General features: G+C 52.1%; 1 protein-coding gene and 1 long non-coding RNA gene across 2 annotated transcripts; both read left to right on the top strand.

The window, feature by feature from the left end:
• The first annotated feature begins 1750 nt into the window (after positions 1-1750).
• b9d1 (B9 protein domain 1) lies at positions 1751-11151 on the top strand. Its single transcript, XM_084194308.1, has 7 exons — positions 1751-1945; positions 2126-2194; positions 2924-3035; positions 3118-3214; positions 4921-4983; positions 5102-5169; positions 10968-11151. The coding sequence occupies exons 1-7, from the start codon at positions 1883-1885 to the stop codon at positions 11123-11125; spliced, it is 630 nt and encodes a 209-aa protein (XP_084050434.1). The 5' UTR covers positions 1751-1882; the 3' UTR covers positions 11126-11151.
• On the top strand, positions 7263-8271 carry LOC311119634. The gene is made up of 3 exons (XR_014612010.1): positions 7263-7698; positions 7742-7781; positions 8169-8271. It is a non-coding gene; the product is annotated as an uncharacterized lncRNA (long non-coding RNA).
• Positions 11152-12658: the final 1507 nt, after the last annotated feature.

Genomic DNA, 12658 nt, shown 5'->3' with positions numbered 1-12658 from the left:
AGAGATAAGATGAGATGCTGACTGGCGTTTAAGAGTCATATACCTGAGAGATGAGATGAGATGAGATACTGACTGGCGTTTAAGAGTCATATACCTGAGAGATAAGATGAGATGAGATGAGATGCTGACTGGCGTTTAAGAGTCATATACCTGAGAGATAAGATGAGATGCTGACTGGCGTTTAAGAGTCATATACCTGAGAGATGAGATGAGATGAGATACTGACTGGCGTTTAAGAGTCATATACCTGAGAGATAAGATGAGATGAGATGAGATGCTGACTGGCGTTTAAGAGTCATATACCTGAGAGATAAGATGAGATGCTGACTGGCGTTTAAGAGTCATATACCTGAGAGATAAGATGAGATGCTGACTGGCGTTTAAGAGTCATATACCTGAGAGATAAGATGAGATGCTGACTGGCGTTTAAGAGTCATATACCTGAGAGATGAGATGAGATGCTGACTGGCGTTTTAAGAGTCATATACCTGAGAGATAAGATGAGATGCTGACTGGCGTTTAAGAGTCATATACCTGAGAGATAAGATGAGATGCTGACTGGCGTTTAAGAGTCATATACCTGAGAGATAAGATGAGATGCTGACTGGCGTTTAAGAGTCATATACCTGAGAGATAAGATGAGATGCTGACTGGCGTTTAAGAGTCATATACCTGAGAGATGAGATGAGATGAGATGCTGACTGGCATTTTAAGAGTCATATACCTGAGAGATAAGATGAGATGCTGACTGGCGTTTAAGAGTCATATACCTGAGAGATAAGATGAGATACTGACTGGCGTTTAAGAGTCATATACCTGAGAGATGAGATGAGATGAGATGCTGACTGGCGTTTAAGAGTCATATACCTGAGAGATAAGATGAGATGCTGACTGGCGTTTAAGAGTCATATACCTGAGAGATAAGATGAGATGCTGACTGGCGTTTAAGAGTCATATACCTGAGAGATAAGATGAGATGCTGACTGGCGTTTTAAGAGTCATATACCTGAGAGATGAGATGAGATGAGATGCTGACTGGCGTTTTAAGAGTCATATACCTGAGAGATAAGATGAGATGCTGACTGGCGTTTAAGAGTCATATACCTGAGAGATAAGATGAGATGCTGACTGGCGTTTAAGAGTCATATACCTGAGAGATAAGATGAGATGCTGACTGGCATTTTAAGAGTCATATACCTGAGAGATAAGATGAGATGCTGACTGTACATATATATATACATATCTACCTCCATCACTCCAGTATCCCTGCACATTGTTAATATGGTACTGGAACTGACCCTGTATATAGTCACCTTACCCCTATACATATCTACCTCCATCACTCCAGTATCCCTGCACATTGTTAATATGGTACTGGAACTGACCCTGTATATAGTCACCTGACCCCAATACATATCTACCTCCATCACTCCAGTATCCCTGCACATTGTTAATATAGTATTGGAACTGACCCTGTATATAGCTTACTTATTTATATTTTTCGTGTGTTTTTGTTATACTTTATAGTACTATAAATCGATATTGATTACTGCATTGTTGGGAAATGAGCTCGCGAGAAAGGCATCGCGCTGTGGCTTGTGCACGTGACAAGAAAACTTTAAAACTTGTCCAAGACCACCACCTAGTGGACAGTTTATTTACTAAACGCTTTCTCAACTGACTGGATCCAGTTTGGCCCTCACGCCGGGCCGTAGGCAAAGCGTCCTGGCAACGGGGAATGGAACTACACAAATATTTAGCAAGCCAGTTATCTCCACAACACAGAACAATACGTTACCGGTTTTATAGTCGAAGTTAAAATATTTTTTTTTATGTTTGATCACTATACTTTTTATATTCTTAAGTTATCGTATGAAGCGGGATGGCTATCAACAACCCATCGGTGTTTCTGTTGATGATAAACGGACAGATAGAGGGGGCGAATGTGAGTAGCGTAGCTAGCTAACGTTAGTAACGCTAGCTATGAAGCTAGCTAGCTAAGCATCTAACGTTAGCAAGCTAAGATGAGTCATTGGTTTTAGTGAGCATAAACATGTTGTTTAAAACTGCCGTGTTCATTTGCTCTTCGACCCATTCTCTCTGATCTGATGTGTTGTGTTGTCAGTTTCCGGAGTATGACGACCTGTACTGTAAATACTGCTTCGTCTACGGACACGACTGGGCTCCCACCTCGGTGAGTCACACCGCGTCATCTGGAACACGCTGAAGTTCAGTTACTATGGATAGATACATAATACGCTTGTTTTGCTAGCTAGCAACTACTAAATACTCAAATAGCTGCATGTCCAGTGATGCTGGGAACTGCGAACTCGGAAAACTCCGACTTCCGAGCGTTCCAAACAACTGGGAACTCTGGGGGAAAAACGATTTGAACGGTCATCCAACTCGGGAATTCGGGCCTCTTTCTAGAGATCCGACTTTCTGACCTGAAGATCACAGACGTCATGATTTGACCTCGTATTTTTCCGAGTTCCCAGTTGTTTTGAATGAGTCATCAATATCTCTCCCTCACCTCTTCACCTCTCCTCCCCGCTCCCTTTCTCTCTCCACCCATCCTTTTCCCTCCCTCCCTCCTCTCCTCTCTCCCGCTCCATCTCTGTCCTCCTCCCCTCTCCATCTCTCTCTCTCTCCCTCTCCTCTCCCTCCCCCTCCCCCTCCTCTCACCATCTCCCAACCCCTCTCCCTTCCCTCTCACCCCCGCTCCCTCCCTCTCCTCACCCTCCCTCTCCTCACCCCCTCTCTCCCTCCCCTCTCTCCCTCCCCTCACCCCCTCCCCTCCTCTCACCCCCCACCCCCCCCCCCCCCCCCCTCTCTCCTCTCAGCCTCTCCCAACCCCTCCCTCCTCCTCCTCTCCCCTCCCAACCCCTCTCCCTCCTCCTCCTCTCCCATCCTCCCTCTCCAGGGCCTAGAGGAAGGTATATCTCAGATTACGTCTAAAGGCAGAGACTCTCCTCAAAGAATGATCTGGAACTTTCCTCTGGAGATCACCTTCAAGAGCACCAACCCCTTAGGCTGTGAGACACACCCACACACGTCTTACCATACCACACATTTCATGATGCCATAGCTCTAACACTCTTGTGTGTGTGTTCCCAGGGCCTCAGATCGTGGTGAGTGTGTATGGTCCTGATACGTTTGGTAACGATGTGGTCAGAGGATACGGAGCAACACATATCCCCTTCACTCCTGGACAGTCAGTATCTCTCCTCTCTCCATCCCCTTCACAGTCAGTATCTCTCCTCTCTCCATCTCCTTCACTCCTGGACAGTCAGTATCTCTCCTCTCTCCATCTCCTTCACTCCTGGACAGTCAGTATCTTTCCATCCCCTTCACTCCTGGACAGTCAGTATCTCTCCTCTCTCCATCTCCTTCACTCCTGGACAGTCAGTATCTCTCCTCTCTCCATCTCCTTCACTCCTGGACAGTCAGTATCTCTCCTCTCTCCATCCCCTTCACTCCTGGACAGTCAGTATCTCTCCTCTCTCCATCCCCTTCACTCCTGGACAGTCAGTATCTCTCCTCTCTCCATCCCCTTCACTCCTGGACAGTCAGTATCTCTCCTCTCTCCATCCCCTTCACTCCTGGACAGTCAGTATCTCTCCTCTCTCCATCCCCTTCACTCCTGGACAGTCAGTATCTCTCCATCTCCTTCACTCCTGGACAGTCAGTATCTCTCCTCTCCTTCACTCCTGGACAGTCAGTATCTCTCCTCTCTCCATCTCCTTCACTCCTGGACAGTCAGTATCTCTCCATCTCCTTCACTCCTGGACAGTCAGTATCTCTCCATCTCCTTCACTCCTGGACAGTCAGTATCTCTCCTCTCTCCATCCTCTTCACTCCTGGACAGTCAGTATCTCTCCTCTCTCCATCTCCTTCACAGTCAGTATCTCTCCTCTCTCCATCTCCTTCACTCCTGGACAGTCAGTATCTCTCCTCTCTCCATCTCCTTCACAGTCAGTATCTCTCCTCTCTCCATCTCCTTCACTCCTGGACAGTCAGTATCTCTCCTCTCTCCATCTCCTTCACTCCTGGACAGTCAGTATCTCTCCTCTCTCCTCTCCTTCATTCCTGGACAGTCAGTATCTCTCCATCCTCTTCACTCCTGGACAGTCAGTATCTCTCCATCTCCTTCACTCCTGGACAGTCAGTATCTCTCCTCTCTCCATCTCCTTCACTCCTGGACAGTCAGTATCTCTCCATCTCCTTCACTCCTGGACAGTCAGTATCTCTCCTCTCTCCATCTCCTTCACTCCTGGACAGTCAGTATCTCTCCTCTCTCCATCTCCTTCACAGTCAGTATCTCTCCTCTCTCCATCTCCTTCACTCCTGGACAGTCAGTATCTCTCCTCTCTCCATCTCCTTCACTCCTGGACAGTCAGTATCTCTCCATCTCCTTCACTCCTGGACAGTCAGTATCTCTCCTCTCTCCATCTCCTTCACTCCTGGACAGTCAGTATCTCTCCTCTCTCCATCTCCTTCACAGTCAGTATCTCTCCTCTCTCCATCTCCTTCACTCCTGGACAGTCAGTATCTCTCCATCTCCTTCACTCCTGGACAGTCAGTATCTCTCCTCTCTCCATCTCCTTCACTCCTGGACAGTCAGTATCTCTCCTCTCTCCATCTCCTTCACAGTCAGTATCTCTCCTCTCTCCATCTCCTTCACTCCTGGACAGTCAGTATCTCTCCTCTCTCCATCTCCTTCACTCCTGGACAGTCAGTATCTCTCCTCTCTCCTCTCCTTCATTCCTGGACAGTCAGTATCTCTCCATCCCCTTCACTCCTGGACAGTCAGTATCTCTCCATCTCCTTCACTCCTGGACAGTCAGTATCTCTCCATCTCCTTCACTCCTGGACAGTCAGTATCTCTCCATCCCCTCTAATGTAATCTCTTGTTTTCAGACACACCAGAACCATCCCGATGTTTGTTCCTGAATCCACATCAAGACTACAGAAATTCACAAGGTAACGTGTGTCTGTTGCTGTGTGTCTGTTGCCGGTTGTCTGTTATAGTGTGTCTGTTACTGTGTGTATTGTGTTAAATGCTGGGTGCTAAGTGTGTGTGTGTGTGTTCTCTCTCCAGTTGGCTGCTGGGTCGGCGTCCAGAGTTCACTGATCCTAAAGTGGTGGCCCAGGGAGAGGGCAGAGAAGGTAGGCTGTGTTTCTGTGGTGGCCCAGGGAGAGGGCAGAGAAGGTAGGCTGTGTTTCTGTGGTGGCCCAGGGAGAGGGCAGAGAAGGTAGGCTGTGTTTCTGTGGTGGCCCAGGGAGAGGGCAGAGAAGGTAGGCTGTGTTTCTGTGGTGGCCCAGGGAGAGGGCAGAGAAGGTAGGCTGTGTTTCTGTGGTGGCCCAGGGAGAGGGCAGAGAAGGTAGGCTGTGTTTCTGTGGTGGCCCAGGGAGAGGGCAGAGAAGGTAGGCTGTGTTTCTGTGGTGGCCCAGGGAGAGGGCAGAGAAGGTAGGCTGTGTTTCTGTGGTGGCCCAGGGAGAGGGCAGAGAAGATAGGCTGTGTTTCTGTGGTGGCCCAGGGAGAGGGCAGAGAAGGTAGGCTGTGTTTCTGTGGTGGCCCAGGGAGAGGGCAGAGAAGGTAGGCTGTGTTTCTGTGGTGGCCCAGGGAGAGGGCAGAGAAGGTAGGCTGTGTTTCTGTGGTGGCCCAGGGAGAGGGCAGAGAAGGTAGGCTGTGTTTCTGTGGTGGCCCAGGGAGAGGGCAGAGAAGGTAGGCTGTGTTTCTGTGTGTTTGGGAGAGGGCAGAGAAGGTAGGCTGTGTTTCTGTGTGTTTGGGAGAGGGCAGAGAAGGTAGGCTGTGTTTCTGTGTGTTTGGGAGAGGGCAGAGAAGGTAGGCTGTGTTTCTGTGGTGGCCCAGGGAGAGGGCAGAGAAGGTAGGCTGTGTTTCTGTGTGTTTGGGAGAGGGCAGAGAAGGTAGGCTGTGTTTCTGTGGTGGCCCAGGGAGAGGGCAGAGAAGGTAGGCTGTGTTTCTGTGTGTTTGGGAGAGGGCAGAGAAGGTAGGCTGTGTTTCTGTGTGTTTGGGAGAGGGCAGAGAAGGTAGGCTGTGTTTCTGTGTGTTTGGGAGAGGGCAGAGAAGGTAGGCTGTGTTTCTGTGGTGGCCCAGGGAGAGGGCAGAGAAGGTAGGCTGTGTTTCTGTGTGTTTGGGAGAGGGCAGAGAAGGTAGGCTGTGTTTCTGTGGTGGCCCAGGGAGAGGGCAGAGAAGGTAGGCTGTGTTTCTGTGGTGGCCCAGGGAGAGGGCAGAGAAGGTAGGCTGTGTTTCTGTGGTGGCCCAGGGAGAGGGCAGAGAAGGTAGGCTGTGTTTCTGTGGTGGCCCAGGGAGAGGGCAGAGAAGGTAGGCTGTGTTTCTGTGGTGGCCCAGGGAGAGGGCAGAGAAGGTAGGCTGTGTTTCTGTGGTGGCCCAGGGAGAGGGCAGAGAAGGTAGGCTGTGTTTCTGTGGTGGCCCAGGGAGAGGGCAGAGAAGGTAGGCTGTGTTTCTGTGGTGGCCCAGGGAGAGGGCAGAGAAGGTAGGCTGTGTTTCTGTGGTGGCCCAGGGAGAGGGCAGAGAAGGTAGGCTGTGTTTCTGTGTGTTTGGGAGAGGGCAGAGAAGGTAGGCTGTGTTTCTGTGGTGGCCCAGGGAGAGGGCAGAGAAGGTAGGCTGTGTTTCTTTGGTGGCCCAGGGAGAGGGCAGAGAAGGTAGGCTGTGTTTCTGTGGTGGCCCAGGGAGAGGGCAGAGAAGGTAGGCTGTGTTTCTGTGGTGGCCCAGGGAGAGGGCAGAGAAGGTAGGCTGTGTTTCTGTGGTGGCCCAGGGAGAGGGCAGAGAAGGTAGGCTGTGTTTCTGTGGTGGCCCAGGGAGAGGGCAGAGAAGGTAGGCTGTGTTTCTGTGGTGGCCCAGGGAGAGGGCAGAGAAGGTAGGCTGTGTTTCTGTGGTGGCCCAGGGAGAGGGCAGAGAAGGTAGGCTGTGTTTCTGTGGTGGCCCAGGGAGAGGGCAGAGAAGGTAGGCTGTGTTTCTGTGGTGGCCCAGGGAGAGGGCAGAGAAGGTAGGCTGTGTTTCTGTGGTGGCCCAGGGAGAGGGCAGAGAAGGTAGGCTGTGTTTCTGTGGTGGCCCAGGGAGAGGGCAGAGAAGGTAGGCTGTGTTTCTGTGTGTTTGGGAGAGGGCAGAGAAGGTAGGCTGTGTTTCTGTGGTGGCCCAGGGAGAGGGCAGAGAAGGTAGGCTGTGTTTCTGTGGTGGCCCAGGGAGAGGGCAGAGAAGGTAGGCTGTGTTTCTGTGGTGGCCCAGGGAGAGGGCAGAGAAGGTAGGCTGTGTTTCTGTGGTGGCCCAGGGAGAGGGCAGAGAAGGTAGGCTGTGTTTCTGTGTGTTTGGGAGAGGGCAGAGAAGGTAGGCTGTGTTTCTGTGTGTTTGGGAGAGGGCAGAGAAGGTAGGCTGTGTTTCTGTGTGTTTGGGAGAGGGCAGAGAAGGTAGGCTGTGTTTCTGTGGTGGCCCAGGGAGAGGGCAGAGAAGGTAGGCTGTGTTTCTGTGTGTTTGGGAGAGGGCAGAGAAGGTAGGCTGTGTTTCTGTGGTGGCCCAGGGAGAGGGCAGAGAAGGTAGGCTGTGTTTCTGTGTGTTTGGGAGAGGGCAGAGAAGGTAGGCTGTGTTTCTGTGTGTTTGGGAGAGGGCAGAGAAGGTAGGCTGTGTTTCTGTGTGTTTGGGAGAGGGCAGAGAAGGTAGGCTGTGTTTCTGTGGTGGCCCAGGGAGAGGGCAGAGAAGGTAGGCTGTGTTTCTGTGTGTTTGGGAGAGGGCAGAGAAGGTAGGCTGTGTTTCTGTGGTGGCCCAGGGAGAGGGCAGAGAAGGTAGGCTGTGTTTCTGTGGTGGCCCAGGGAGAGGGCAGAGAAGGTAGGCTGTGTTTCTGTGGTGGCCCAGGGAGAGGGCAGAGAAGGTAGGCTGTGTTTCTGTGGTGGCCCAGGGAGAGGGCAGAGAAGGTAGGCTGTGTTTCTGTGGTGGCCCAGGGAGAGGGCAGAGAAGGTAGGCTGTGTTTCTGTGGTGGCCCAGGGAGAGGGCAGAGAAGGTAGGCTGTGTTTCTGTGGTGGCCCAGGGAGAGGGCAGAGAAGGTAGGCTGTGTTTCTGTGGTGGCCCAGGGAGAGGGCAGAGAAGGTAGGCTGTGTTTCTGTGGTGGCCCAGGGAGAGGGCAGAGAAGGTAGGCTGTGTTTCTGTGTGTTTGGGAGAGGGCAGAGAAGGTAGGCTGTGTTTCTGTGGTGGCCCAGGGAGAGGGCAGAGAAGGTAGGCTGTGTTTCTGTGGTGGCCCAGGGAGAGGGCAGAGAAGGTAGGCTGTGTTTCTGTGGTGGCCCAGGGAGAGGGCAGAGAAGGTAGGCTGTGTTTCTGTGGTGGCCCAGGGAGAGGGCAGAGAAGGTAGGCTGTGTTTCTGTGGTGGCCCAGGGAGAGGGCAGAGAAGGTAGGCTGTGTTTCTGTGGTGGCCCAGGGAGAGGGCAGAGAAGGTAGGCTGTGTTTCTGTGGTGGCCCAGGGAGAGGGCAGAGAAGGTAGGCTGTGTTTCTGTGGTGGCCCAGGGAGAGGGCAGAGAAGGTAGGCTGTGTTTCTGTGGTGGCCCAGGGAGAGGGCAGAGAAGGTAGGCTGTGTTTCTGTGGTGGCCCAGGGAGAGGGCAGAGAAGGTAGGCTGTGTTTCTGTGGTGGCCCAGGGAGAGGGCAGAGAAGGTAGGCTGTGTTTCTGTGGTGGCCCAGGGAGAGGGCAGAGAAGGTAGGCTGTGTTTCTGTGGTGGCCCAGGGAGAGGGCAGAGAAGGTAGGCTGTGTTTCTGTGTGTTTGGGAGAGGGCAGAGAAGGTAGGCTGTGTTTCTGTGGTGGCCCAGGGAGAGGGCAGAGAAGGTAGGCTGTGTTTCTGTGGTGGCCCAGGGAGAGGGCAGAGAAGGTAGGCTGTGTTTCTGTGTGTTTGGGAGAGGGCAGAGAAGGTAGGCTGTGTTTCTGTGGTGGCCCAGGGAGAGGGCAGAGAAGGTAGGCTGTGTTTCTGTGGTGGCCCAGGGAGAGGGCAGAGAAGGTAGGCTGTGTTTCTGTGGTGGCCCAGGGAGAGGGCAGAGAAGGTAGGCTGTGTTTCTGTGGTGGCCCAGGGAGAGGGCAGAGAAGGTAGGCTGTGTTTCTGTGGTGGCCCAGGGAGAGGGCAGAGAAGGTAGGCTGTGTTTCTGTGGTGGCCCAGGGAGAGGGCAGAGAAGATAGGCTGTGTTTCTGTGGTGGCCCAGGGAGAGGGCAGAGAAGGTAGGCTGTGTTTCTGTGGTGGCCCAGGGAGAGGGCAGAGAAGGTAGGCTGTGTTTCTGTGGTGGCCCAGGGAGAGGGCAGAGAAGGTAGGCTGTGTTTCTGTGGTGGCCCAGGGAGAGGGCAGAGAAGGTAGGCTGTGTTTCTGTGGTGGCCCAGGGAGAGGGCAGAGAAGGTAGGCTGTGTTTCTGTGGTGGCCCAGGGAGAGGGCAGAGAAGGTAGGCTGTGTTTCTGTGGTGGCCCAGGGAGAGGGCAGAGAAGGTAGGCTGTGTTTCTGTGGTGGCCCAGGGAGAGGGCAGAGAAGGTAGGCTGTGTTTCTGTGGTGGCCCAGGGAGAGGGCAGAGAAGGTAGGCTGTGTTTCTGTGTGTTTGGGAGAGGGCAGAGAAGGTAGGCTGTGTTTCTGTGGTGGCCCAGGGAGAGGGCAGAGAAGGTAGGCTGTGTTTCTGTGTGTTTGGGAGAGGGCAGAGAAGGTAGGCTGTGTTTCTGTGGTGGCCCAGGGAGAGGGCAGAGAAGGTAGGCTGTGTTTCTGTGGTGGCCCAGGGAGAGGGCAGAGAAGGTAGGCTGTGTTTCAGTGTGTTTGGGAGAGGGCAGAGAAGGTGGGCTGTGTTTCTGTGTGTTTGGGGGAGGGCAGAGAAGGTAGGCTGTGTTTCTGTGGTGGCCCAGGGAGAGGGCAGAGAAGGTAGGCTGTGTTTCTGTGGTGGCCCAGGGAGAGGGCAGAGAAGGTAGGCTGTGTTTCTGTGGTGGCCCAGGGAGAGGGCAGAGAAGGTAGGCTGTGTTTCTGTGGTGGCCCAGGGAGAGGGCAGAGAAGGTAGGCTGTGTTTCTGTGGTGGCCCAGGGAGAGGGCAGAGAAGGTAGGCTGTGTTTCTGTGGTGGCCCAGGGAGAGGGCAGAGAAGGTAGGCTGTGTTTCTGTGGTGGCCCAGGGAGAGGGCAGAGAAGGTAGGCTGTGTTTCTGTGGTGGCCCAGGGAGAGGGCAGAGAAGGTAGGCTGTGTTTCTGTGGTGGCCCAGGGAGAGGGCAGAGAAGGTAGGCTGTGTTTCTGTGGTGGCCCAGGGAGAGGGCAGAGAAGGTAGGCTGTGTTTCTGTGGTGGCCCAGGGAGAGGGTAGAGAAGGTAGGCTGTGTTTCTGTGGTGGCCCAGGGAGAGGGCAGAGAAGGTAGGCTGTGTTTCTGTGGTGGCCCAGGGAGAGGGCAGAGAAGGTAGGCTGTGTTTCTGTGTGTTTGGGAGAGGGCAGAGAAGGTAGGCTGGGTTTCTGTGTGTTTGGGAGAGGGCAGAGAAGGTAGGATGGGTTTCTGTGTGTTTGGGAGAGGGCAGAGAAGGTAGGCTGTGTTTCTGTGTGTTTGGGAGATTTCTGCCGGGATTCATTCAAAAGGTGTGTTGCTTCTCACTGCACTTCCAACAATGCTTCAATTTCCCTCAACGTTCATAGATCCCATTCATGGTCACCGCTGCACACGTCGGCAGGAGCATAAATCCCTTTATAAAGCACATTGGAATGGTGGTACTGCCTTTAAATGGATCCTGGCCTTAGATATCCTGGAGACTTCTCTCTCTATCTCTCACTGCCATATTTCTCTCTCACTGCCATATCTCTCTCTCACTGCCATATCTCTCTCTCACTACCATATCTCTCTCTCACTGCCATATCTCTCTCTCACTGCCATATCTCTCTCTCACTGCCATATCTCTCTCTCACTGCCATTTCTCTCACTCACTACCATATCTCTCTCTTTCTCTCAGTGACCAGGGTTCGTTCTCAGGGTTTCGTTTCTCTCTCCTTCAACATCGTGACTAAAGACATGAAGAGACTGGGTTATGACACCACGCCTACCGAGACCGCCCACACACACACTGCTGCCGCCGGCGTCGGACCGGGAGACCAGCCGTACAGCACGTGACGGACACACACACACACTGCTGCCGCCGGCGTCGGACCGGGAGACCAGCCGTACAGCACGTGACGGACACACACACACACACTGCTGCCGCCGGCGTCGGACCGGGAGACCAGCCGTACAGCACGTGACGGACACACACGGACCAAGACTACCCGATCTCCCTCCCTCACCCCTGTGTGTGTGTCTGGTCTCATCATCAGGAGCAGCTGGATACTGTAGGTGTTAGAGATACGGTGATGTCTGGGCTCCAGCCTGGAGGAACAGGGAAGCTTCCACCATATAGATTCCACCTATCCAGATACTGTTATACAGGGAAGCTTCCACCATATAGATTCCACCTATCCAGATACTGTTATACAGGGGAGCTTCCACCATATAGATTCCACCTATCTGGATACTGTCGTACAGGGAAGCTTCCACCATATAGATTCCACCTATCCGGATACTGTTATACAGGGAAGCTTCCACCATATAGATTCCACCTATCCAGATACTGTTATACAGGGAAGCTTCCACCATATAGATTCCACCTATCCAGATACTGTTATACAGGGGAGCTTCCACCATATAGATTCCACCTATCCAGATACTGTTATACAGGGAAGCTTCCACCTATCCAGATACTGTTATACAGGGGAGCTTCCACCATATAGATTCCACCTATCCAGATACTGTTATACAGGGAAGCTTCCACCATATAGATTCCACCTATCCAGATACTGTTATACAGGGAAGCTTCTACCATATAGATTCCACCTATCCAGATACTGGTATACAGGGGAGCTTCCACCATATAGATTCCACCTATCCAGATACTGTTATACAGGGGAGCTTCCACCATATAGATTCCACCTATCCAGATACTGTTATACAGGGGAGCTTCCACCATATAGATTCCACCTATCCAGATACTGTCGTACAGGGAAGCTTCTACCATATAGATTCCACCTATCCAGATACTGTTATACAGGGAAGCTTCTACCATATAGATTCCACCTATCCAGATACTGTTATACAGGGAAGCTTCTACCATATAGATTCCACCTATCCAGATACTGTTATACAGGGGAGCTTCCACCATATAGATTGGTGGAGAGAGGACCCCCCCACCCTGAGAGAGGGACCCCCCCCCCACCCTGAGAGAGAGGGACCCCACCCCACCCCACCCCACACTTTATTTGAATAGTCTGGATTTTGATGGTCATACGATCAACAAACTATCTGTCGATAAGCAACTGCTTATGGTAAGGGTTAAGGTCGGGATAAGGGTTGCTTTTAGATTAGATGAAATGTTACTGATCTACAGATGGACTATCCAAATGAAATGTTACTGATCTACAGATGGACTATCCAAATGAAATGTTACTGATCTACAGATGGACTATCCAAATGAAATGTTACTGATCTACAGATGGACTATCCAAATGAAATGTTACTGATCTACAGATGGACTATCCAAATGAAATTGTTTCTGAAATCCCATGCAGCCTTGTTTACAAATTCAGATGTAATCTCCACCTTGATTAGGCTGTT

This window comes from Coregonus lavaretus, assembly GCF_964263955.1.
Source record: "Coregonus lavaretus genome assembly, contig: HAP1_SCAFFOLD_2630, whole genome shotgun sequence".
NCBI classification, from domain to species: Eukaryota; Metazoa; Chordata; class Actinopteri; order Salmoniformes; family Salmonidae; genus Coregonus; species Coregonus lavaretus.
This window is presented reverse-complemented; position numbering and strand designations above follow the sequence as displayed.